We start from the raw sequence: 27,588 nt of genomic DNA, 5'->3' as shown, positions 1-27,588 counted from the left end.
CATATGGGGAGAGAATGGTGCAACTGAGTTTGTCCGCTAGGATGTTGGTCCGACCCGGAATATGCATTGCGATGAGAAAGCGGTTGGTGGAGATCGCCCATTCCCACACTCTCATGGCTTCTCGACATAAAGGGTAAGACCTGGTTCCCCCCTGTTTGTTGATGTACCAGACCACCGACATGCTGTCTGATTGAATCGCAATTGTTCCCAGGGGAAGGAGGGCTTGAAGTGCTTGCAACGCCAAGAGCACCGCCCTCGTCTCCAGAACATTGATATGCAGGGAGGTCTCTGAATCGCTCCACGTGCCTTGGAGCATCCGGCCCACAAAATGCCCCCCCCCCACCCAAGGCGGGAAGCGTCCGTGGTCATCGTGGCAATAGGGGGAGATGCACAAAAGGGGTGGCCCCTGTGGAGGTCCGGAAAATGGAGCCACCACAAGAGAGACCGCTTGCAAGCCTTGCTGATTGCAATGGGATGATAACAGGGGGAGGGAGAGAAATGACCATTGCACCTGAAGTGTCCATTGAAGTACCCGCATGTTCAAGCGGGCGAGTGGAAGAAGAGTAATCGCTGCCGCCATAGACCCTAGCGCCCTTAGGATCAATTCCACAGGTGTTGAGCTGGAGTGAAGGATGGCCCGCACCTGGATTCGCAGATTCCGAACTCTGTCGGTTGTGAGAAAGGCTCTTAAATTTCTCGTGTCTAACCTGGCTCCTATAAATTTTATTATTTGAGTAGGGACCAGGTTGGACTTTTCTATGTTTACCGTGATGCCTAGCCAGGGAGCTAGACGAAGAAAGGACTCTCTTGCCAAAGAGAGTAGATGCCTTGTTGGGGTGGTGAGAAGCCAGTCGTCTAGGTACGGAAAGACCTGCACCCCCTGAAGCCTCAGGTGGGCCGCAAGCACTGCTAATACTTTGGTGAATACCCTGGGGGCTGTGGTGAGACCAAAGGGAAGGACCCTGAACTGGTAGTGACTGGCTCCCAGCCGGAAGCGAAGAAACCTCCTGGATCGTCTGTCCATCAGAATGTGGTAGTACGCGTCCTTGAGGTCTATAGAGCACATCCAGTGATTCTCCCCTAGAAGGGGGAGGAAGGATTGCAAAGTGACCATCCGGAACTTCTCTTTGGGAACTGACAGGTCCAGAATGGGTCTTAGGTCCCCCATCTTTTTCGGCACTAAAAAGAACCTGGAGTAGAACAATGATCCAATCTGGTCTGGGGGGATGGGCTAGATGGCTCTTTTTCTCCGCAGATGGCCAATTTCTGCTGAAGCGGCCTCCCTCTGATCGGGTGGAACATCGGGGAGGGTTTTTAACTTTGGGACATGAAGAAAGGGGATCTTGTAACCTCTGGATATAATCTGGAGTACCCAGCGGTCTGATGTAATGGACTCCCATGCCGCTAGGTGCTCCGAGAAACGTCCCCCGACTGCCTCCAGAGTGGAGCAGTCGGGCAACCCCTCAGGGTTGCTGCGTGGGCCGTTCAGAGAAAGGTTCCCTGGACCCAAAGTTCCTGGGAGCCCCTCTGCCCCTAGGGCGGCGTCCTCCCTGTCCTCCTCTGCCGCGGAAGGACAGGTTGTCCGGAGCGGGTTGGGAGTGCGGCGGCTTCCAGAACCACATCTTCTTCTGGCCCTTTTGGTTCCTAGAGTAGGACCTCTGGGGCACAGAGAAGCGGACTCCGACGGCAGACAGCGTCTTCCCATCCTTCTCGCTCTGAACCAAGGTGTCGCAAACCGTCTTGCCAAAAAGGGCAGAACCGTCAAAGGGGGCGTTCGCGAATGACGCCTTGAAGGGCTCCGTAAAATCGCAGTGGCAGAGCCAGGCATGCCGTCTTGTGACTAGGCCCGCTCCTGCAGCTCTAGCGGCTCCCTCGGTATCATGGGAAAGTAACTGCATAGAGGTGTTGGTCACAGAACGAAGAGTGGCCATACGGGTGGAGTGCATAAGTTTGTCCTCCTCCGACATGGACTCTGGGGGGGATGCAGCGTATTCCTTGATAAGATCGCGCTGCATCCTAATGACGTGTGCCAAATAGTTGAGTGCCCTCACTGAGAAGGTCGCTGAACTAAACATTCGCTTCCCCAAACGGTCCATCATCTGAGACTCCTTGCTTGGGGGATGGACTGAGGGACTCTCCTGGGTGAGTTCCCTCTTAGTGGCTGCTGCCGACAACATGGCATCTACCGGGGGGGCTAGGGATTCTGTCGGGCCTCTTAGCGATTGGCTCCACGGTGTCCGGTTCCTTCCATGCCTTGGTGGTAATAAGGTCCACCAGGGGGTCGGCAGGAGGGGACACCCAAGAGGTAGACGGGCCCGCTTCAAATGCCTCCAAGAACACTGACTCGTCCGAGGAAGACTTTGGGGCAGACCACCCACCTCTAATCCGTAACATTTCCATGATGTCTCCGAAGGAGACATCCTCAGGGGGTGATCTTGGGGAGCCTTCCCCTTCCTCCAAGTCAGTGTCTTCAGTCAAAGACTCGGGGGAGTCTATGTGCCTCCTCTTACACGAATGCTTGCGAGGTGCTTCCTCGGGGGGGGCTGTCCGAGGAGCCCTCACCAGCAATGTCCAGAACCGTAGGAACTGCTTGGGGCAGTGAAGCGGGCAGTTCCAGTGGCCGGGTGATGGAAGCCTGGCCCAGAGCAGATGGAGTGCGGGACGGAGCCGAAGCAAGGGCCGGGGGCCCGGATGCCCTCAACAGAACCCTCTCCACTACATCAAAAGCCAAGGGGGAGCAGACTTTCAGATCCTATTGTTGAGGCTGGCTCCCCCTCGGATCCGATGAGCGGATCGGAGCCGGCGCCGAGCCCCTCGGATCCGAGGGACCAGTGTGCTCCGACAATGACGGCGCCGAAGGCACACTGAGTCCCTCGGATCCGAAGCTCGGGCCAAGGCTCCGAGAGGTCGGATCCGACAGACTCGAGGGCAGGGTCGGATCCGAAGTACCCAGTACTGTTGGCGCCGACCCACCCCCGGCTCCGAGGCTGCCCGGCTCCGAGCACTCTGAACCTGGGTAGCGGGTCGGAGAAGGAGCAATGGGCTTAAAAAATGGGGTCGAGCTCCCCCCCAGGGGGGGGGGGGAGGCAGGAGCTCTCCCATCTGCATCTGGGCCTGGATGAACCTTCGCATCATCCGGTCCAGATCAGCATCGGAGAGGCTGTAAGTAGACCTCGACGAGGCTACCGAGGTAGGCCTTGAGTGCCGCCTCGATAGCCTCGAAGGAGGTCGGGTCTCCTCATCCTCAGGCTCTGGTGAAAAGCACGGGGACCGGAGCCGAGGAGGGGGAGAGCCAGCAGCCAGAGAGGCCGGAGGAGAAGCCTGCTTAGCCGGCGGGGCCGAAACGGAGGTCTCGGCCCACCGCTTGTGGTGCTTCTCTCTCCGGTCCTTTTTCCTGGCTTCCCTCTCCTCCGACCCTTTGGCGGGAGTTTGAGTCCCGGGTGGAGGAGGGGGAGCAGGCAAGGCAGGGACTGCCGAAGCAGTAACCACCAAGGGGGTGGGGGCCAAAGCCGAGTCTGGGGGCAAGAGTCCCGCCAAGACCAGCTTCGACCTCCGCTCCTTCAATGCCCTGGGGTTGAACCCTGCACAGATTGAACACCCTGAAGTGAGGTGTTCAACCCCAAGGCATCGAACTCACCGAGTGTAGCCATCAGCAGGAGAAAGCATATGGCCACACTCGGAGCACTTTGAAAAGATTGCCTTTGGGGCCTCAGACATAACTATTTTTTTTTTTTTTTTTTTTTTTTTTTAAAATAGTAATAATAAAGAAAACTAACACACTCACACGAAGGCCCCAAAAAACAAACACACACACACTCACAGCTACGTACCAGCGAGGGAAGGGTAAAAACTATGTTAAATTAACCCAAAAAATATATAGACAAAAGGGAAACCTATAACTTTCACACAACTAAATAAAATTTAAAGTTTTAAAACCCTTAATTAAGAAAATATAGAACTTAGCTTTGGAGCTCTGAAAATCCAGCTTACACCATGCGCGACAAACTAGATCTGAGGTCATGTAGGGAGAGCGGGGCATTATGGGTGAGGGGAGGAGTTAGGAGCTCGGATCCATAGCTGGATAAACCATGCCGGTTCGGATCCGATATCGGATCCATACCCACAGGTTGCTGACAAATGAATTCTCCTACTTCAGATACAATGTTTAAAACCCATTTGTCTTGGGTAATGTATTCCCAGTTTTTTGCATGCAGGGCGAGTTTTCCTCCTAGAGCTGCAAGTACTTGAGCAAGGCTTGGGGGAGTTAAGGATAAGTCAATGTGCAAGTTTACCATAAGGGGTTGGCTTGCTACTCCCTGTTTTGGACTTGGGCGCACCCTACTGCTTAGATCTGCGCATAACCTGAGATTGAAGTCTTGGGGGTCTGCTGCCCCTAGGTTTGGACTGAGAAGGCCTGGAAGGGACTGGAAAGGACTAGTTCTTTGAAGGGCAATGCCTACTTAATCTAGGTGGCTGTACTTGTAAGAAATCTTTAACAGTTTGCATAGATATAGCTTTCTGAAACAAAGTCGTCAGTTTAATATGAAAATCGGTAGGCCTGAATACACCCACAGAAGCTGGTGCCTGCACAGCGGCTCCGGACCCATCCAAGGTAGAGACATCCGCAGGTTCCATAGTCAAAGAAGCATCTTGCGGCATGAATGGGTGTCAGTAGAGGCCTGCGAATCTGTAGAAGCGGGTATCAGGAGCTGCGAAAGTGCCTCACTGAGTACCGGCAGACTGGCGACTAGCTTAATGGTAGCGTCGTCAGTAGTTTTGGACCTATGCAGTCTGTCTCTGTCTTTATCCTTACTTTTTTTGTAAGATTGGTAGAGGGATGGCTTACCGACATCATTTCGGAGTACGGAGATAGAGAGCGAAAGTATTTAGCTACAAAAATTGCCTGACTACAGATAGTTTGGGTATTGAAAAAGGCACAAAACCGTCAGTGAGGGATGTCGTGGTCTGGGCCTAAACAGGTGACACAGTAAGAATGAAAATCTCTGAGGTATTTGCTTTCCACAGGCAAGACAATTATTAATTTTTCTGACATCGGTTAGAGCAAGAAAAAAGGATCCCAACGGGGTACTTATCTTTTAGAAAACTTCAGATCTGAAACTCGAAAATGAAAATTTCTAGAGTCGGCCGACTGGCCGAACTGCTTCTGCTTCGGGCACTGCATGGCAAGAAAGACTGATGTAATGGCGTCGCTGCATGTTTTACACCCCTGACGACCTGACATCATGGTAGAAGCGACAGCTACCGACGCAGAAATCCCAAGACTCTGGTATTCAGGCTGGTTGAGGGCTATCTGCAGGCAGATAACCCAAATCTGATGACTGCAACAGTGAAAGACAAAGAAGATCGAGGATGCAGTAGGTGAAGAGTCTTTCTTGCCATTCAATGCCAAGGGAGCTGTCGGTGCCAAAGGCTGTTTCAATACCTTTTTAGGCAGTTCCGAGGAACTGCTTGGAACTGGGTGAGATCATTTTTTCTGTTTGGTAGAAGAGGAAGAAAGGGAAGATGAACTGACTTCATTCCTGGACCCAGAAATGGCCTCTTCAAAGTCCCCCTTCAGCACACCTTTCAGAATCAGTTTGTTTCTCCACTCATCTGGTATTCTGGTGGAGAAACCGTGAGAAATACAGCAATTTACTTGTAAGTGAAAAACACCTAAACAGTACACACATGACACATGGCCATCTGAATTGGGCATTTTTCTATCGCACTTCTGGCACCTTTTAAAACAAGAAGTGCCCTTAGAAGGTTTAACTGGGGAGATGGATTTGTCAGCCATGATCCAGCCACACACTGACACACACAGAAAAACAGGAATAGCAAAGGATTTTTTTTTTTTTGGAAGAAAGAGAGAGAAAGGGGTACCAACTATGGTATCCAAGAAATGCCTCTAAACAGGTAACAGAAGTGAACCAGCAGTGCTACTTGTAGCATGGTTACCTAACGGTAGAGGAAAACAGAAAAATCTCACACACACACACGTAAAAGTGAAAGCGAGAGGAGCGGGTAGAAAGATAAAGTATTTAATAAGCGGAATATAGGAAAACTAGTAGAGATTTGAAGAAATTCAAAGAATAAAACTTACTTATAGGGTCTACAAACCTACAAAACTTACTTAAAGAACTGCCAAAGCTTGAGAGAGGTCGTACATGTCTGACATTCATAGCAGCAAACGAAATCTGAGGTAATTTAGAGAGGAGCATTATGGGTAGAGCCTAGCTCGATAGTTTGGAAGGCATGAGCTGAAGTAGACAGCCGAGTCGGTTCCGAGCCCACAATCAAGGATTACGTGAAGATTGACATCAGATGCATAGTTCTCAACTGTCCCTACCTTCATATTTTTAGTTTCTTGATTAAATGCCAATTTGCCTAAATCCTGCCTTTGGGTGATTGGAGGAAACCAGTGCACAAAAACCTACACAGAGACAGGGAGGGCATGCAGGTTCCACACAGAAGCCACAGCCAAGAATTCAACCAGAGACATGTGCTCTAACACCAGAAGCATACACAGAAGTTTTTTTTTTTTTTTTCCTTTGGGGGGGGGGGGGTCATGGAGGCAGACACTATTCCCAGATATAATTAGTATTTTACCTGATAAATTATTGAGGACTGTAATCATTATATAATGACAGACATCTGAGTCTCAAACTTCGCTTCATACATAATATGCATTAGGCTAATGCAAAACCTGTCACACTAGCAACTTTCAAAGTTTATATAAATAGTACTTAAAAGCTGTCCTTGAAATTGGGCCCTTGAACCCATTATTTTTTGGATTTGTCTCAGATTCTTGAGTTAAGAGATTAAAAGGTAGGCAAAGAGATCGCAACAGGGAGTCCCCCACTGTGCGAAGATACGTTTCGCTACTTGAGAATTGAGAGACCACTCGTATGGGGAGAGAATGGTGCAACTGAGCTTGTCCGCTAGGATGTTGGTCACTGATCTGATGTTCGTGAAAAAGTGTCAAGCGATGTACAGAATTTGCTGAAAACTAGCACTGTTATAGTTTATATGTGTGTGTGTGTGTGTGTGTGTGTGTGTGTGTGTGTGTGTGTGTGTGTGTGTGGAGGGCTGAGTTGCAATGTATTTAAGAATAACAAGCTGGCCATTGTTTTTTACTTTTTGTCAATAATGAAGAACGCTGAACCATGATTAACACAATGTACAGAAGAGAGATATGTATCACCACATGTAAGCCTCCACACACATCCATACACCTCCTTTATTAAAATTACTTCAAAGTTACAAGGTCACAGTACTACAGGGAAGGAATGATCAGCAACAGACAGTGAAATGTCATGTTGTGTTCTTCAGGAGGCTGTGATCTTAGAGAACATACAAAAATACTATAAAACGTAAACAAAAAAATGTTCCTATAGGAAGTGAATAATAGCACATTAGAAATTACATCCTGAAGATGCAAAGTTCGAGCAACTGTAATACAAACAATTGTGTACTAGAAACTGTATGCAAGTTTATAAACATTTGTATATTTTACATTTGTTTATGCTCTAATCTATACACCACTGAATGGTATTTCTTTGTTTTGTGTCAATACATAGGATATTACCTGGTCACCAATAAATCAGCAAATAAGAGTATAGACAACACATTTTTTTTTTTAAATTTACAATACATATAAATATTAAGCATGCAAAAAGTGATCTACTATCACACTTTTCCTTACCTGAACTGTAGCACCATGCAAAATAATGGATTCTCTTACTCTGACTCCTGCTCCAATAGTGACACCTGTACCAATGGATACATTAGGGCCCAGCTTATGAAAGAAAAATAGAAATCAATAAAAAACACAATACTACATATCCATATATATGGGGAAAATTTGCACAAAAAGATGGTTATACAATGGGTTTCATATAGAGAAAAATGCTCCTGTACCACTGACAATCTAATGAAAATAGGTCACAGAACTCTGGACGTTTTCATATTCAAGATACATGAAAATGTTTTTGTTATGTAAACATGGACTAATCTTCACAGAACCTCTGAAGAAACAGAATTACTGCCTTGTTCAGAAATTCCACTTTGGACTACTGAAGTTAAGTTAATTTAAGGGTACTGCTTACACCCTAGATTTTTCTTTCTTGATTACTGTCCAAACCTTACCTCTAGGTTACTAAACTGGCAGCAGCAGCAAGAAAGTCCCTACACACCCTGCTGACCCCAAGTCTGTATTTAACTGGGTCTACATGACCCATATCATTTAGCCAGGGCAAGCACATTATATAAAGATAAAAAGATACAATGGGCTGGCTTGTGTCAGAAAAAAAGAATTGCCTGTGTCAAACCACTATTACATGTATCACAGAGATGTTACACCTCAGTCCACAAAGTGATGGAAGATTCATTTGAGTTGCATGGGGAGAAGCAAAAGATTAAAGGACCTGTGCCCCATGTTGGGAGTTAAATTAATCCAAATACACAGATGTATATTTGTATTTTAGTAATCTTGATGAAAGGACAAATATCTAGCATTTCTTGAATTACCATTCACCTCCTCCTTTAGTGATAACTGTGCCATAACCTTCAAAATCAACAAGCTTACTGTCAAAGAAACTTGTCTCTTTTAGTCCTAAATCTCCTACTAAAATAACTCAATTCAAAGTCTCCATCCACCATAAACTGGTCACCCTTTCTTTCCATCCAAAACACAATCAATGCAACTGAACCTATTAAACAACCCCTGCAAATACAAAATACATTTTTGCCTATCATACAAGATTATTTGAACACAACACTGAATGGCTCACAACTCATTCACCACCTTGGGCATAAAAGAGGGACTGGTGTGCAAGGAAACCCTATCCCTTTGGAAAACAGTAAAGGGGGAAGAGGCCATAACTGCCTGAAATTCTGAGACCCTTCTGGCTGAAGTGATGGCCACAAGAAGAACTGTTTTCCAAGTGCAATGCTGAAAAGAAGAAGCTGCTGGTTCAAAAGGGGCCAAAGTAAGTTTCTCTAAAACAAAATTTAGATCCCAAAGAGGAGGAACTGGTTTCCTTCATCCATCCTCAACCCCTTTTTCCCACCTTGCACATGAGGTCAGGGTGTCACTTCAACAGTAACAATCATCTTGAACCACGGTTTACACCTCCTTGGTGGTCTGATATGAACAACAACTTTCAGGAAAAGCTTAACTTCCAATCTTGAAGCCAAGGGAGGAATCATAGGCAGGCAAGCAGAGATTGCTGAAAGGTGAGCTTTTACTGAACAGTATATGACAATCCACTCTTCAATAATACACACAGGTAAGACAGAACCACTGGGACATCCACCAACAGTGGCTGTAAGTCCTTAGAAAGACACCAGATTGAAAACCTTTTCCATTTTGAAATATAGGATTTCCTAATATTGGGTTTTCTGGCCTCCTGCAGGACTTGCAGCACATCCTCGGAGAAAAGGTGTCTGAAAGGGATCAAAACCCTATCACCCACAAAATCAGCTGAAGGGTTGGCATCTGTGTATGTACTAGGGATCCCTTGTCCTGTCTGAGTAGGTCCACTCTGTGAGGTAATTTGGGATGACTGCCCTTGGCTAAATGCAGAAGAAGGGGGAACCATTGCCCTCTTAGCCAAAAGGGAGTCACCAACAAGATTTTTAGTTCTTCCTGTTGCATCTTCAGCAAGACTTTTTGGAGAAGCGGGAAGGGGAGAATGTACAGAGAAACATCCCCTTACACAAGAAAGATAGGGCATCCACCTTCCATGCCTGAGGATGGGGAACTCTGGCACAAAATTTGGAAGTTGTCTGTTCACAAGGGAGGCAAGGAGATCTATCTGAGGTGTACCCCACCAATGGGCAATGTCCAGAAATACATCCCTGTGTAACATCCATTCGTGAGATTGGGTCATGAACATGATGCACGTGTATGCCACAACATTTTGAATGGAAGGAATGTAAACTGCCTGAAGGGTGAGTTGACACTGAGTAGCCAATTTCCAAGCGTGGACAACCAGTCTGCACAGGAGATAGGACTTGGTCCCTCCCAGGTTACTGACATACTAAAGGACTGTGGTATTGTCTGTGAACCACTTTAGGGCACCTAGAAGAAGAAGAGGTCTGAAAATGTGCAGAGCAAAGATAAGTGCTCTCATCTCTCTTATGTTTATGTGTTCCCTCTTTTTGGAAGGAGACCACACATCTTGAACCTTCCAGGATGCCAGATTTGCTCCCCATTTCACATCTGAATCATCAGTGAATAGCTCCTCAGTGGGAAAGGGTGGTTGTAAGGGTAGGCCTGGATTCAAGGTAACAACCCACACAGCAACCCAAACCAGGGTCAAATAGTTAGAAAATACGAAGTTCCACAACCACTGCACCACTATTCACCAAAGCAACAAAGTTCACTTATGAAAACCAATTTATTGTTACAAAAAACAGACTTAGCGCTTTCACCATTAAAATGGCATCCTCAGAGTCATTTGAAACACTGAAAACTTGCACATCATATATCCACACACCCCACTGATTAGTCATGACATCATAATTAGTTAGTTAATTAAAATTGGTTAAAATGAAACTCAAAAAGCTTGATTTTGACAACTAAAAATGCTTGTAAACAATATGCTTGTGGAAATAACTATTGAACCCCCCCCCACACACACACACATATTCATAAATTAAACATATATTATTGTTAAAACTGTATAGTAAAACATTCAACATTTGACAATTTGCTTGAATGTGCTAACAATTCCTATTGAATGTAGTATAGTAATACACTTAAATAATAGCTGACTTGTGTTTCAAAATAGGTTTGAGGGAAATGTTGTCATTAAGACCAGGGTACCTCATAGCATTTAATCGCAATTGCCATTCAGTTTCTAAAAAGGCTACCCTGTTTTTTATGTCTCCCCCTGCCTCATGGTGCACTCTATCAACTACAAAGAACAAAAACTTACTAAAATTGGGACAATGACTAGTGTGCAAAAACAAAGCATTGTGTACATCTTTTTTCTTGATTGACCTAGTGTGTTCCATAATCCTGTCCTTGAGCTTTCGTGTGGTCATTCCTACATAGAAAGCATCACAGGACATGCAAGAAGCCACATAAACTAAATTCTTGGTGTTGCAACTACAAATTCCTGGACAAGCTATAGTTCTTCCAAAACCAAGTACACAAATGTAGGCCCCTTCTGCAATAAATCTACAACATTTACAAGATTCACATTTGGTCACTCTAGATTTGACATACCTACCATCCTTCTCCAAAATTGTTTTAACATTTTTTCCTTTACTGAAAACAATCAGCGGCTTGTCACCAATCACCCTTTTTGTGTCAATACTCAGTGCGTTAATCCACGCACTCCTCAAACAAGCACCAATTTCGTCTGATTTGTCATTAAATTTCAAAATAAAGGCTGAACCATCCATCCTATTGTCCCCTTTGGTCCCCTTTGCAACCATCAAGTCAGAATCAACAATTGTTCTAAGAATTGGCGAATAAATAGACCTTCTCTTTTTATACACTTCCCTTTTGATTCTCAACAATAACTCCAAAGGGTAACCTCGGTCCAATAACAGACCAATCAGTTTGTAGATTTCTTTCCTAAATACCTCGTCATCGCTGACAAGTCTGGAAATACGTACCATTTGGCCCTTAGCCACCCCTTTTCTCTGGTGGAAGGGGTGACAACTCCCAAAGTGCAACAGTGAGTTTGAGTAACTGTCTTTCCTAAAGATGGTACTTGTTAAGTTTCCTAAAGATGGTACTCGTTAAGCCAGATGATTCTTTGACTAAGGTAATATCTAAATAATTGATACAACCCATGTTCCACACATACGTAAACTTTAAAAATTCCGTGGTGGAACCAAGATACTCAACAAATTCACCAGCACTAGATTCATCACCGTCCCATAAAATCAGTAAATCGTCAAGAAACCTATTGTACATCACAATTTTTTGCTTGAATTTTGAGGGAAAAACATGAGCTCTCTCCCATGCTAACAAAACTAAGTTAGCAAACACAGGGGCACATTTTGCCCCATAGCAACCAGATCGTTGCTGATAAACCTCACCCTCAAATTTCATAAAATTGTTTTTAAGAACTATTTCCATAAGGTCATAAAGCAAGTTAATCTTCCCCTTGTCAACAGATTTGCTAGCATTAAGACTATCAAAAAACATTTCCAAACCTAATTCCTGTGGAATGACCGAAAAAAGGTTGACTACATCAATAGTCAAAAAACCAAAAGAGTTGACATCATTTTTGCATTCCCTTAATCTTTCCAAACAATGCCACGAGTCTCTCAAAATGTGAGAGACTTCTCCCAATGCTGGTTTAGAATATTCATCAATGTATGCTGCAAGTGGCTCTGTTTTGGACCCCAGCGACACAATTGGTCTAAATTGTAATTTGTCCCTTTGTGAACCTTGGGGATACCAAAGATATTGGGCATAGTAGGAAACTTTACAGTCAAGTAGTCGTATTCGGTTTCACAAATGACACCCTGATATAGTGCATCCAGTAGAAATAAATCAATCTTCTGGTATGCCCTATTGATTTCATTGACAGAAACCCTGGTGTAAGTACTGTCATCTTCTAGAAGCTCCATCATACTTGAAATGTAATCAATCGTATTCATAAGAACCATGCCCCCACCTTTATCAGGTTTCATACATCTAATATGCCTAGAGGTTTTTAGTTCCTTAAGAACCAACCTTTCATCAACAGATAAATTGTCAGGAATGGCACTTTTATTCAAACAAATCCTCCTGAGGTCGTTCTCCATTAACTTCTCCAGTACAACTATCTCTGGGTTGTATGGAGGAATAAAGGTGCTCTTTCTTTTCAACCTAACCAAGCTTAAATTATTGACAGTTTTGTTGTGTTGCTGGTCAGTAGCAAAGTACAGTTGTAAATTCAACTTCCTCGTAAATAACCTCATAGCAATCAAAACCTCTGCAATATCCAACCTAAAATTGGGGACAAATTTAATACCCTTGCTAAACAAATCAAAATGAGTGTCTGTTAAGTCAACATCAGTGTAGTTGTATATAAAAAAAACATGTTTCTGTGCTATATCACATTTTGAAACAACTTCATCTATAGTGTCACATGGAACCAAGTGATTACTATCAACAGTTTGTACATCAAGAAAATCATATTTGTCAGCTAAGCTACTGCTGACTGAAATTACAGACTCATTGTTAACAACTGAAGAACCATAGTCATTTCCTACATATGTGTTGACCCAAAATTCCTTGTCACCCATTTCAGTATGTTGGGCACCCATGTCAACATCCAAACAATTGTCAGTTGAATCAATAAGTTCAAGTGACTCCTCACCCAAATAGTCATTTCCAACATTAATAACATTGTTAAAAACTGTTGTTAATGACAGTGACGACAATGTTTTCAAACCTATCAATGACCAAGAACTTGATTCAGTACATGAGCCTTGTTTGGAACAGTCATACGGCCTACGGCGGTCGGAAAGACTATTAAACAGAGGGCGCAAACAGTCGAATTTTCAAGAATATTGGTGGAGGTGGGAGTATCTAAATGGTCTGTAAACATAACTGAGGGATGTGCAGGCCATTCTGCAGTTTTTAACAATGTTATTAATGTTGGAAATGACTATTTGGGTGAGGAGTCACTTGAACTTGTTGATTCAACTGACAATGGTTTGGATGTTGACATGGGTGCCCAACATACTGAAATGGGTGACAAGGAATTTTGGGTCAACACATATGTAGGAAATGACTATGGTTCTTCGGTTGTTAACAATGAGTCTGTAATTTCAGTCAGCAGTAGCTTAGCTGACAAATATGATTTTCTTGATGTACAAACTGTTGATAGTAATCACTTGGTTCAGTGTGACACTATAGATGAAGTTGTTTCAAAATGTGATATAGCACAGAAACATGTTTTTTTTATATACAACTACACTGATGTTGACTTAACAGACACTCATTTTGATTTGTTTAGCAAGGGTATTAAATTTGTCCCCAATTTTAGGTTGGATATTGCAGAGGTTTTGATTGCTATGAGGTTATTTACGAGGAAGTTGAATTTACAACTGTACTTTGCTACTGACCAGCAACACAACGAAACTGTCAATAATCGAAGCTTGGTTAGGTTGAAAAGAAAGAGCACCTTTATTCCTCCATACAACCCAGAGATAGTTGTACTGGAGAAGTTAATGGAGAACGACCTCAGGAGGATTTGTTTGAATAAAAGTGCCATTCCTGACAATTTATCTGTTGATGAAAGGTTGGTTCTTAAGGAACTAAAAACCTCTAGGCATATTAGATGTATGAAACCTGATAAAGGTGGGGGCATGGTTCTTATGAATACGATTGATTACATTTCAAGTATGATGGAGCTTCTAGAAGATGACAGTACTTACACCAGGGTTTCTGCCAATTAAATCAATAGGGCATACCAGAAGATTGATTTATTTCTACTGGATGCACTATATCAGGGTGTCATTTGTGAAACCGAATATGACTACTTGACTGTAAAGTTTCCTACTATGCCCAATATCTTTGGTATTCCCAAGGTTCACAAAGGGACAGACAAATTACAATTTAGACCAGTTGTGGCCGCTGGGGGGTCCAAAACAGAGCCACTTGCAGCATACGTTGATGAATATTCTAAACCAGCATTGGGAGAAGTCTCTCACATTTTGAGAGACTCGTGGCATTGTTTGGAAAGATTAAGGGAATGCAAAAATGATGTCAACTCTTTTGGTTTTTTGACTATTGATGTAGTCAACCTTTTTTCGGTCATTCCACAGGAATTAGGTTTGGAAATGTTTTTTGATAGTCTTAATGCTAGCAAATCTGTTGATAAGGGGAAGATTAACTTGATTTATGACCTTATGGAAATAGTTCTTAAAAACAATTTTATGAAATTTGAGGGTGAGGTTTATCAGCAACGATCTGGGGTTGCTATGGGGGCGAAATGTGCCCCTGTGTTTGCTAACTCAGTTTTGTTAGCATGGGAGAGAGCTCATGTTTTTCCCTCAAAATTCAAGCAAAAAATTGTGATGTACAATAGGTTTCTTGACGATTTACTGATTTTATGGGACGGTGATGAATCTAGTGCTGGTGAATTTGTTGAGTATCTTGGTTCCACCACGGAATTTTTAAAGTTTACGTATGTGTGGAACATGGGTTGTATCAATTATTTAGATATTACCTTAGTCAAAGAATCATCTGGCTTAACGAGTACCATCTTTAGGAAAGACAGTTACTCGAACTCACTGTTGCACTTTGGGAGTTGTCACCCCTTCCACCAAAGAAAAGGGGTGGCTAAGGGCCAAATGGTGCGTATTTCCAGACTTGTCAGCGATGACGAGGTATTTAGGAAAGAAATCTACAAACTGATTGGTCTGTTATTGGACCGAGGTTACCCTTTGGAGTTATTGTTGAGAATCAAAAGGGAAGTGTATAAAAAGAGAAGGTCTATTTATTCACCAATTCTTAGAACAATTGTTGATTCTGACTTGATGGTTGCAAAGGGGACCAAAGGGGACAATAGGATGGATGGTTCAGCCTTTATTTTGAAATTTAATGACAAATCAGACAAAATTGGTGCTTGTTTGAGGAGTGCGTGGATTAACGACTGAGTATTGACACAAAAGGGTGATTGGTGACAAGCCGCTGATTGTTTTCAGTAAAGGAAAAATGTTAAAACAATTTTGGAGAAGGATGGTAGGTATGTCAAATCTAGAATGACCAAATGTGGATCTTGTAAATGTTGTAGATTTATTGCGGAAGGGGCCTACATTTGTGTACTTGGTTTTGGAAGAACTATAGCTTGTCCAGGAATTTGTAGTTGCAACACCAAGAATTTAGTTTATGTGGCTTGCATGTCCTGTGATGCTTTCTATGTAGGAATGACCACACGAAAGCTCATGGACAGGATTATGGAACACACTAGATCAATCAAGAAAAAAGATGTACACAATGCTTTGTTTTTGCACACTTGTCATTGTCCCAATTTTAGTAAGTTTTTGTTCTTTGTAGTTGATAGAGTGCACCATGAGGCAGGGGGAGACATAAAAAACAGGGTAGCCTTTTTAGAAACTGAATGGCAATTGCGATTAAATGCTATGAGGTACCCTGGCCTTAATGACAACATTTCCCTCAAACCTATTTTGAAACACAAGTCAGCTATTATTTAAGTGTATTACTATACTACATTCAATAGGAATTGTTAGCACATTCAAGCAAATTGTCAAATGTTGAATGTTTTACTATACAGTTTTAACAATAATATATGTTTAATTTATGAATATGTGTGTGTGTGTGTGTGTGGGGGGGGGGGGGGTTCAATAGTTATTTCCACAAGCATATTGTTTACAAGCATTTTTAGTTGTCAAAATCAAGCTTTTTGAGTTTCATTTTAACCAATTTTAATTAACTAACTAATTATGATGTCATGACTAATCAGTGGTGTGTGTCGATATATAATGTGCAAATTTTCAGTGTTTCAAATGACTCTGAGGATGCCATTTTAATGGTGAAAGCGCTAAGTCTGGATTCAAGGTAACCTGCTGAATCCACCAGTTCAGTTCTTTTTTCAAGTAGGGAAGAGGGGGAATAACAAACTCCGATATGTGAGCATGCTGTATACATACTGACCGGAGGTATCACTGGAATTTCCTCATGTGCAGTTTGCCTCCAAACAAATGGATTAAAGTGCCAAAAAGCCAATACCACTGTAAAAAGCACTTAGAGGAAATAAAGCTGCAGTTGAAGGTTCGAGAATTTAATAATAATGCAACACTTAAAACAATATTAACGCCAGAAAAACTCAACAGTACGTTTTCGTTTCAAACACACTTCATCAGACAACAAAGATAGCACCAACACTTGTTCTTAAATATAGTCCTTACTAATTAACAATTATTCAATAAGCAAGGGTTAACTCATTCAAGCCTATACTAATATGAAACATCATTTGTTAAAAACAAACAGTTATTTAAACTTATAATAACTCATTAATAAAACCTAATATCGTGTAAGAAGCAAATTATACTGTTCTCTACACTCCATATCTTATTAAAACTACAGAACATTTCTAAAAAACATTCAAAATTCATTCCTGATAAAGTGAAAATCTAAGTTTTGAATTCATAATGTTTTAGTGACATCTACTGGCCAAAATGTGACATTTAAAAACCTAGGCTTTCTTTCTGCTGGAACAGTAGTTTGAAATGCATAATTTATCTAAATAACATTTTAACATGAACAAACTTGGAAGTGACTCCCTTAAAATTCATTCTTATCATAAAATACTTTACACAACCACAAAGAAAAAAATATAAATATTCATATATTTAATACAAAATATATAAATAAACAACTTTATACACTATACAAATTTTATAAAAGTGCAATACAATTAATTTGAACTAGGGTTTCATAAATATACTTAAAAAATATATTTAATATACATTTAAAAATGCTTAAAAAATACATATAGTTTTAATTTTGGATGGATAAACATATGAATAACTCAAATGTTGGGACCTATCGTATTTTGGTCCATAATAAGCAACTTCTACAATTTTGTTGCTCTCATTTTTAACACAGGGTTTATAGAAATGACATCATTCAGACCTGGTGGTCTGTTTGCTTCCAGTTGTAATTGCCACAATAGTTCTTTATATTCAATTGAGGTTTTCCATTGTCCACCTCTTATGTCCTTTTCTACAACCTCTAAAACAAAGAATTTATAATTTATAATTATAAATAACTTCATGTGCAGTTTGGCTACAGGTAGCATGGGGACAGCGGATACCATAAAGCCCAAAAGACAAAGAAACTCTCTGGCACTCAGGGACTGAAGAGGAATGACAGCCTGGAAGTAGGCAGTGAGAGAGAGAAAACTTTCTGAGAAGGTGAAGAAGCCAACATCCTGTCTGTCTGTATTTTACATCCCAGAAAAAACATGGTCTTTTGATGGAACCAGGGTAGATTTTTGATAGCTGATGGTGAAACTTAGACTCTCCAGCAGAGACACAGTGTAGGATGGATTCTCTTGGAGAGTGGGCCTGGAAAAGATCATCCAGGTACAGGAAAATCTGAATGCCCCTTAGTCTGCAAAAGGTTATGACAGGAGCTAAGCATTTTATGAAGACCCTTGGAGCTGTAGACAGTCCAAACGGCAAAGCAAAAAATTGAAAATATGAGGAAGCAATAGCAAAGCACATAAATTTCCTGAACATAGGATGAATAGGGATGTGGAGGTACGCATCCTTAATGTCCAGAGACATGATGAAGGCCTGAGGTAGAATGAGGGAAAGTAGAGTGTTCAAGGGCAGCATGCAAAAGATGGGAACCTTCAACAAGGTGTTTAGATGTAACAAATCTTGAATGGGCCTCCAAGGACCATCTTTCCTGGGAACCAGGAACATTCTTGAGTAGAATCCTTTTCCCATTTGAGGAGGCGGAACCTCCTGAATGGTACCTCAAAAAAGAAAGCTTTGAATGAGTTGGGCAAAGAATTCCAGCTGTTCTTTTGGAGGTTGTGGAATACCCTTGAAAGAAGGTGGAGTCTTCCACACCATGAAGTAACCTTGGAGAATAATGGAAAGGATCCAAGAGTCCTGGGTGATCTGTTTCCAAGCAGGGAGAGACAGTGAAAGATGCAGGGAAAGAGGAGTCTGGCTGCAAAGAGGTTGGTAATCACAGACTACTTGGCTTGCTCAGAAAGGGCTGAGCAGCAGGAGCAGAAGAAGAGGACTTGGCAGAGTATTGCTTTCCAGCATCTCTTTTACCCTTGGAAGGAGGAGATCTGGAGAATTTCCTTACAAAAAGAGTTTTAGAGAGATAGTTCCTCTGAAATCAGGGGACTGGAATCACAAAGATATATTTGAAGTCTTGAAGCTATTTTCCCTTTTTTTGGAAAAACTTAAAAAGTTCTGCATCAGAAGAACCAAAGAAGGCCTTGGAGTCTAGAGGTACATCCAAATTTTTAGCCTTTATGTCATCTGGTAATGGCTGTAGTCTCAGCCAAGAGTGCCACCTGAGGACAGAACCTGAAGCAGCAGCTCTGGCAGATGCCTCCACAGCATCATAGCTACACTTAACAGAATGGTGTGTAACTTGAGCATTAGAGCTCAGAATGGAAAATAACTGAGACTTGGTAGGGGAGTCTGGTAGCTCTGAGATTAGCTTAACAGTATCACAGATAAGGGTTACAGAATATCTGGCCATATGGGTCTAGTAACTTATGGCTCTAAAGGCCAAAGTGGCTAATATATAGACTTTCTTCCCTAACCTCTCCATAACTTTACTCTTCTCATCTGGGTGGGGGGAGGGGGGAGTAGAAGGCAACATCTTAGAGGCCTTATCGGCAGACACAGAAATAGTAGCCGAGTCTGCAGAGGGGCATTTAAGCAGGAATTTGCAATCCTATGATACCCTGTAAAACCTGTCTGGCATTTTAGGGGTAGAATGTTGGGAGTCAGGACACTTACAGGCTACAGAAAATGCATACAGAAAGGCTGGTAGCACAGGAGGATTTGCAGATGGAGTTGGGGAGTCCATTTGTAGAAGATCATAATATCTTTTTGCATTTCTGACACCTGAGACCAAGCTCATCTAAAGAATTTCCTCATTTTAATTACAGTTTCCCCAAACGTAATATCCTCCCCTGGAGAGTCTATACCATTTGATTCCTCTTCTGGGGAAGCATATCCTAAGGGAGATAAAATTTTGGCAGAGTATGCCAACGATTCATCCCCACAGGAATAATCTTCATCAGATGAATCCTCAACTCTAATCCTCTTCTATGCAGAAACTGTAGAAAAAGAGAGAAAAAGGAAGAGAGTCACCAGAAGATTGTCTCAGGGCCATAAAGCCATTGAAGAGCCCTTGCCAATCCACAGACTGTTCATGGGAAACAGAAAAATAATGCTTAATTTTCTGCTTCTTGTGTGGGGCATCCATGCAGTGGAAGGATAAGGAACCAGAGGTCGGCCTGCACTCTATAATATTAGTCAGGACATCTTCGCGAACAATAATTTAAGGAATGCCATGTGGGACTTTAGAAACAATGAGCCTGGGTTCTCCCCTACATCCGCAATGGACATCTGTGTATCCCCCCCGAGGACATGCTGGTAGGATTCTTCACAGCCTCCACTGCAGTACCCACCAAAGAATCACCTACTGACTCCAAAACAGTCTATGGGCCAACATCTCCCTTAGGAGAGACGTCTGGAATTGGAGAAGCAGCAAATAACTCAGGCCTAGATTTCTTGGCCTTTTTAGTAACTGGCTTGCCCAAAGGGCCCAACGTACTTTCCATGGCGTCAAGTGCTAAGCACTTAAGGTGCTGGTTCTCTAAATACAGATTCAGGAAGGCTAGATGATTAGACAGGGTCTTGGGGACAGTGGTGTTGAAAATCTTATAGGAGGTATGGTTGTGATTAGGGCCTAGGTAAAAAAGACACAGATTGTGTGAATCTTTATGTGGAATTTGCCTTTCACAATGACACTTGCCCTTCCTAGCTGACATGTAACCTCAATTGCAACAGTAGCACACAAAAAACAATAAGAAAACCCCCCAACGGGGCACTTATCTGGATTGGAATCCGCAACTTCACTGATGAGCAAACAACAGGAGAATGCATTCTGACTGGCAGCAGAAAAGTTCTGAGGCTTGGTATGTGCCGACGTCTGCTTTAAACCGAACATCACTTTATGACCGACGTTGGGCTAGTTCTATGTGTGATGTTGCACATACTTCACAGTAGCTTTAGGCTTTTGTATACTGGTTGGATGTTCCGAGTCAGCCGGTGGTGGACTTCCTCATGTTATGAATACTGCAACATATGAATAGAAGGGTCTCTACTACTACTGCTTTACTGCATTTTATTATACTAATGGCTCATCATAAATGTTTCACTGTTATTCTCTGAGCATACAATTCTTGTTATAACTAGTTAGTATCCCCACTTTACTTAATTACTAACACTTCTCTGCCATACCATATTATAACATTATTGGACTCTATTATATTTTATGTTGATGTGTCCTCTTTTGCATTGTTTGTATTCTTTTTTTCTTTCTCTTCTACTTCATGAAACTGGTAAGGCCTGAAAAATGGCCCACATGGATCAGCACTCTATCCCAGTCAACTAATGGAAATAAATATATAAAATAAATAAATTAAGCCAGATTTAAGTGGAAGAGAAACCTGACCTTAGATGCCTCTAAGAGGTTTAACTTGCTCACAAATCTTGCCAAACAATTCATTAGGTGACATAAAACTAAGCTTTATAAAGTCAAAGAGTCCCCCCTCTCTCTGACACACCCCTACACAGTTCTGGAAAGAAGTCAACCTCTTCACTAGTTGTAAAAGCCCCAACTCCAATAATAAAAACATAATCCAGTGTTCCAAAGGCTACCTTTCCATCACTTACTTTATCAATGAATTTACTAATTTCACCCCTCAACTCCTTTTTAATCCACCTCCCACACCCAGTCTACTCCATACCTACCTCCTTTTTACTTTAAAGGAGTTAATACCAAATACATTGAACCACTACTTGAAAAAAATCACATTACATGCACCAAGTGGGGCAGACAGTCTCTGCCCCTGGTTCTTCTACTACTGCAAAGAGTACACCATTCTTCCTCTCTGCCTCATCTATGAAAAGCTACCCTTGTCAAATCACTGCCAAAGCAACCCAAACTTCCAAGACCTCCTTTCTTTTTGCCTTAGCTACACCCTACCAACTATTTGGAATATTCTTCTAAAGATAATATACAATCAGTTATCCACCTACTTACAATATCATATCTCCTTAGAGCGGCATGGTTTCTGCTCAACAAGGAATACAATGGCATCCTGCTTAACATGGGCAAAGCCTACTTAAAGGAACTATCTTCACAGATGCAACTTAGGCCTTTGATCTGGCTCATCATAGGTTCATAGATTAGTACTAGGCTAATTGCCCTTGTTGGCCATTTTCAGCCTAGACAATTACCCCATGTGAGAATCAAACCCTGCACCTTATGCTTGTAAGGTAAATACCTTAACCATTATGCCAACCTCCCACCCTAAGCTATGCTTTTCATTCGACACTGATAAGACTAGGACAAGCCACGCTGCCTTGGCTGGATCCCATACCTTCATCAATAACAGAACATTTAGGGATAAGACTATCTCATCCTTAAGCCAATCCATGGAGTAGATGTATACAAAAGTCCTGGTTACATCAGAGGTGACATGGATTTGAATAGTGGTTTGGGCAACTGTGAAAGCTGGCAGGGGAGGAAGGGAGTGTGTGACCACTGCCTGCTCAACCATCCTTGGGGGAGGTAGATGGCTCTGACTTCTGACATGGATGACACTTAATGAGTGCATTAGGTGTTTACCCAGTGCATCTTGGGTCTATTGAACCTGTGCTGCCATGTGCATGAGCAATGTTTACTGTGAGCTGAGAAAAACACTAGGTTGACAGCTAAAGTCAGAAGAGTCACTACAGGGTAGGAGAGTAGGCTGCTCCACAGCACCAACAAGGCTGACCAGCTCACTACCACCAGACACTTGCCATATGCATGGGGGATTCCCAAGCAGGAAGGGATGGCCTGTATGATTTGCTCTTACTTGGGAATCTCTGGCTCCCACAACCATGGAATGAGTGGGTTGATTGTGTGCATACAGGGGGAGTCATTAGGCTTGGTCCTCTGAGGCTGCATAAAAAAAAAAAAAAAAGATTGTCTCAGCTCTCTCGTCATAAGCTCCTATTATCAAACAGTACCATAAGGCTAAATTCTTGCCCTACTATCCTTTTTCCATTTTCATTAATAAATGTCCATTCCATCAGACTCCCTTCCCTATTATCACATATACAGATGAAATGGTAATATACCAGTCAAGTCAATCTCATCCAAGAGTTACAAAACCATTTACAACAGGACCTGCTAACTCTCTCTGTCTAAAATTAACAAGAGTCCATAACTCTTGTAAAGCAAAACCCATTACTTTCTGTACACACCAATCACTAGCGAAGATACCCTCCGGTCTAGGCATTTGACCTATGTAATGACCCAAACAAAATCACATACGCTTTCAAATACGTAGGTATTTGGCTGGATCAAACATTAAATTTCCTAATCCATACTGGAAAAATACATCTAAAATCAGACACCTACTCTTCTTGACTCATAAGTTCTCTCCTTTCCTTTCAGAACCTACAAAAGTAACCAGTGTTACAGGAATCCTGTTTGTACAGTAAAAATATGCACCTTTTAATGATTGCTATAGTCACACCCAAAGATACAACAATCCACCAAACCATTTCTGACAAAATCTGTAATTTTACTAGCAAATCCCCAAGAACCATCTAACACTCAAAAAAAAATAAATAAATGGGTCCCAGTGAAAGAGCCAGCCTTCCCCTAGGCTCATTCCTTTTCAATTTTCTAAATCTCGATACCTTCACACCACTTGCTGGCAAACTCATCACTGCCACCATGACCTTAGAAAAATCACAACTTGCTCCTACACCACAGACCTCAAGATCTATACTGTGCTGTACCAGGAATAACTCTTCCATCTAATCACCCAGACTTTGGCAGTCTCTACCATACTACTTTAACAAAACTTCACTAATCACACTAGCTTCTTATCCCCAACTTAAATCCAATCTAACTAAGCAATGCAAATGCAAATATTATTCCACAGGTCATATCCCCTAATAATGTTCACATTTTTGAGGTAGTCTAAACATTTACCTGTTTTAGTTCACTGACAGTTATCCACTTTGGTTTGCAAAAAGTTTGTAAATACTGATAATAACCTATTTTGTCACACAAGCATTTTTCATTGTATATAGCATATCTTGTAATATGAATAACCATTACAAATTGTACTCCAACTATTTTTCTTCTTTGCTATTGTACCCTTGTATAATGCCCACTACAGTCACACCATTTGTTGTTGTTGTGTACTGTTTATTGTGCATGTGCCCCTTTGTATTTTGCCTCTGTATCTTGGTTATCACCTGAGCTGGGCTTGAAATTGGTTAATTTTGATCAGTGCCTTATCCTGATAAACAAATAAACAAAATGATTGGATGGATGGATGAATGAATAACTAAGGATGGGTGACTCACAGCACTGTTTAATTTATAGTTATGTTACTCCATAGCAAAAGTTGCATTTTTTAAAGGTGGGATTTGAGAAAAATGAAAATACTGATGTGACTGATACTGGCTTTTCAAATACTTCTTTAGGCCTCAGGGTTTGTCTGTCTGAATATTCTATGTAAGAAAAAAAATACCCAAAGAAACCAGTTCTAGATATCCAACTTGAACCTGCTGGTGAGAGTTCAGGGTTAAAAGTCATCAAACAGAAATGGATGGCGGCAACAGTTATAAGATCCTATCCGGTTACAGGAATGCTACACAAATCTGATTCTATATACTGCTCAGACTTGAAATATATGCTTTACTAAAACTTTATGAATGCAACTGGATAGTTTAAAACATTTGTGATACACTGTGGCCCTGATATTGATAACGTTTCTTAGGAGTCACCTATAGCTATTATTCAAATCAAGATGCACTCCACAAACCTATTTGATGTGAAAGAGCCTGGTAACTTGAACCTGTCCCAAATGTGCACACCTGAATGTACAGATAAATATTGAGATACTTTAACTCGTCTTAGTTAGATTGTTAAATTTGATGAAGTCTGTTTTGGATAAAAGAGCTAATCATATTCAATGAAATTCTTCATTATAAGGAAATTTCTAAGCCTACTGTTTTTTTTCTCCTCTTAAATAAGGATTTCCCATAAAGTTATTTTCATAGTCAGGGAAGGATCTTGCAGCTGTCATTTTCTATATAAGGGGACATCCCTATGCTCTTTTGCTAAGCCTAATAATGGATTTTTTGCAGGTGTGGAACACATAAGATACTGTTTAAAGAGTGAATTTGCAGTTTAAATGTAAGGTTATTATGGAGCAAAATGAAGAGTTTGGATACTGTCTGAGCAAGGTAATAAACTTAGGTTTCATGGAGAACCTATGTGAACATATTTGGATAGGATCCCTGAAATGAATGCCCCGTATGAGCTACTTTTAAATGCTGAAAACAAACATTAATTTATTTTAGTTATTTGCATCAGCACATTTTGAAAATGTCAAGACAGAACTGTGACCTATAACCATAACTATACAACAGTATTTGAAACATAACAGTTATGTAAAGGCACACAATGTTTCTGAACTGGTCTGAAAATCATGCACAGTTAAGAGACAATGACATACTTTTGAGGACATCCAAAGTGACACTTGACGTGTTTAATATGGTAACATACCCAAGAAACCAAGGTATATAACCATCAACTATCCACATGTCCAGCAACATTACACAAGAATGTGGAATAAAATCAGAGCCTGCACATAAATCCAGTTAAGTCAAAATGCCACAGAGATTTGTGGAATACAGTGGGTATCAAACAATTTGTTGATAAATCTTTGATCATGTTAATGCTCAGTATACAGTATGTACATAATATACAACCCCAAATCACCAGTTGGAAGCTTGTCCCACAACAGTTCAAAAACACTATTATGAGCCTCCAGCAAAGTTTGTAAAAAGAAAAAAAAATAGCAAATTTCCAATTTTTAGTTGTCAGATTACTTCTAAACCTGTTTCAGATGACATCTATAAATGTCTGACTTGTCTAACCACAAATGCTGCATCTTGCACTGATTTTCTCATACTTCACTTACTGTGTTCCTGTATAGAAAGTGAAAGTTAAACTTGCACCACACAGATGAAAACGTGGTTCCTAACACCCAAAATCTTTTAGGAGTTTTAAGATTAGTCATGTTAGAGTGTGTGTACGGGATTTTCTAAAGTGTGCATTCTTTTCCTTAAGACTCCTGGTAGCATATTAAAAAAAAAAAACAATGCAAGGTAAATCAAACACCCAGTGTACACAATCCATAACAGTTTTCCACCTTTTTATAAACTGTACATAAATAACTCACTAGTAAGTTCAGTTCCACATTAAAATCAATGGCACACTGCACATATTTTAAAATACTGCTGCTCTGCTTCCAAATGACATATGTATATCAAAACACTGCAAGACCCAACTTTATACATATTTACCTACAGTCTCAGAGAATTTTAAACTTAAAATTCCATACAGTATCTGAAAAGTACAGTTATGTACACTTAAATGTAGATGTTCGAGTGTATTCACTGTTGCAGTCATTACATTTGGGTTATCTGCTTGCAGGTAGCTCTCAGCCGGCCTGATTATCAAAGTCTTGGGTCCTGCGTCGGTTGCTGTCTCTTCTACCATGACGTCAGGTAGTCAGGGGTATAAAGCATGCAGCCGACGCCATTACATCAGTTTTTCTTGCCACAGATGTCAGGTGCCCCCATAATGGGAAGCAATTATATACAAGGTTATACCACCAACAAAAAGCAAATACACCAGAAAGCTTAAGTACAGTAAACAAGAAGAGAGGTATAGCCAATAGAAGTCAGGGGGCCGGAGGGAGGGTAACCAGGACTGCAACAGTGAATACACTCGAACATCTACATTTATGGTAAGTGTACACAACTGTACTATGTTCTTTGTGTTTCACTGTTGCAGTCATTACATTTGGGTAGATTCCCAAAGCTAAGAAAGGGAGGAGGCAATTAGAGAGCATTCGAACCAACTATTAGGCCTTGCAAGACTGCAGTGGCAAAACCAGCTCTGGATTTAGAAAAAATAGGCAAGTGGTAATGCTTGGTGAAGGTATGAAGAGAACTCCAGGTAGCAGCTTCTAGGATGTCCCTGGTATGAACACCTCTGAGAAAGGCTGTTGAAGTAGATGCAGCCCTGGTGGAATGTGATCTTATCCCCTGTGGGGTAGGTTTTCCATGGTGCTTATAGCACAAATGAATGCAATGGCCTATCCACTTAGAAATGGTTTTCTTTGAAATGGCCTTCCCCTCTGCCCCTGCAGCAAAGGCAACTAGCAGCTGTTCATTTTTCCTGAGTGGATTAGTCCTGTCCAAATAAAATCTAAGTTGTCTGTGCACGTCCAAAGAGTGCAGTATTCGTTCTCCTTTGTTTTGTGGATTATAAAAGAAGGTTGGCAAAAGAATGGACTGATTAAGGGCCACACTGGATACCTCCTTAGGCATAAAGGAAGGACTGGTCCTAAGGGACACCCTGTCTGCATGGAAAATGATGAAGGGCTCCACTGCCATGAGGGCCTGTAATTCAGACACTCTTCTTGCTGAAGTGATGGCTAGAAGGAAGGCTGTTTTCCAAGAAAGGAATTTCAACTCTGCTGTTGCAGCTGGCTCAAAGGGGGGGGGGGGTTGAGTCAGCTTTTCCAATACAAAGTTAAGGTCCCAGGCTGGAGTAGGGACTCTCCTGGGTGGTCTTAAATTTTTGGCCCCTCTGAGGAATTGCTTCAGCAGGGGGTGAGAGAAGAGGGGTGGCTCAGTATAATAATGTGCTGAAATGGCTGAGGCATGAATTTTAATAGAAGAGAAGGAAAGGCCCTTGTGGAGCATCTCTGTTAAGTATTGAAGAATATGCGGTAAGCTGGGCACTGT

The 27,588-nt window shown here is 41.7% G+C and overlaps 1 protein-coding gene across 2 annotated transcripts in view; it reads right to left on the bottom strand.

The window, feature by feature from the left end:
- The window catches only part of GMPPA (GDP-mannose pyrophosphorylase A), a 424,071-nt gene that overhangs the window by 94,929 nt on the left and 301,554 nt on the right, over positions 1-27,588 (bottom strand). For both annotated transcript variants that reach the window (XM_044075874.1, XM_044075875.1), the window contains one exon: positions 7,706-7,798. In XM_044075874.1, the coding sequence (XP_043931809.1) occupies positions 7,706-7,798 (93 nt within the window). The remainder of the gene's footprint in view (positions 1-7,705; positions 7,799-27,588) is intronic.

The sequence above is a fragment of the Protopterus annectens genome, chromosome 6.part1 (assembly GCF_019279795.1).
Source record: "Protopterus annectens isolate FY-2018-M chromosome 6.part1, PAN1.0, whole genome shotgun sequence".
NCBI classification, from domain to species: Eukaryota; Metazoa; Chordata; order Ceratodontiformes; family Protopteridae; genus Protopterus; species Protopterus annectens.
This window is presented reverse-complemented; position numbering and strand designations above follow the sequence as displayed.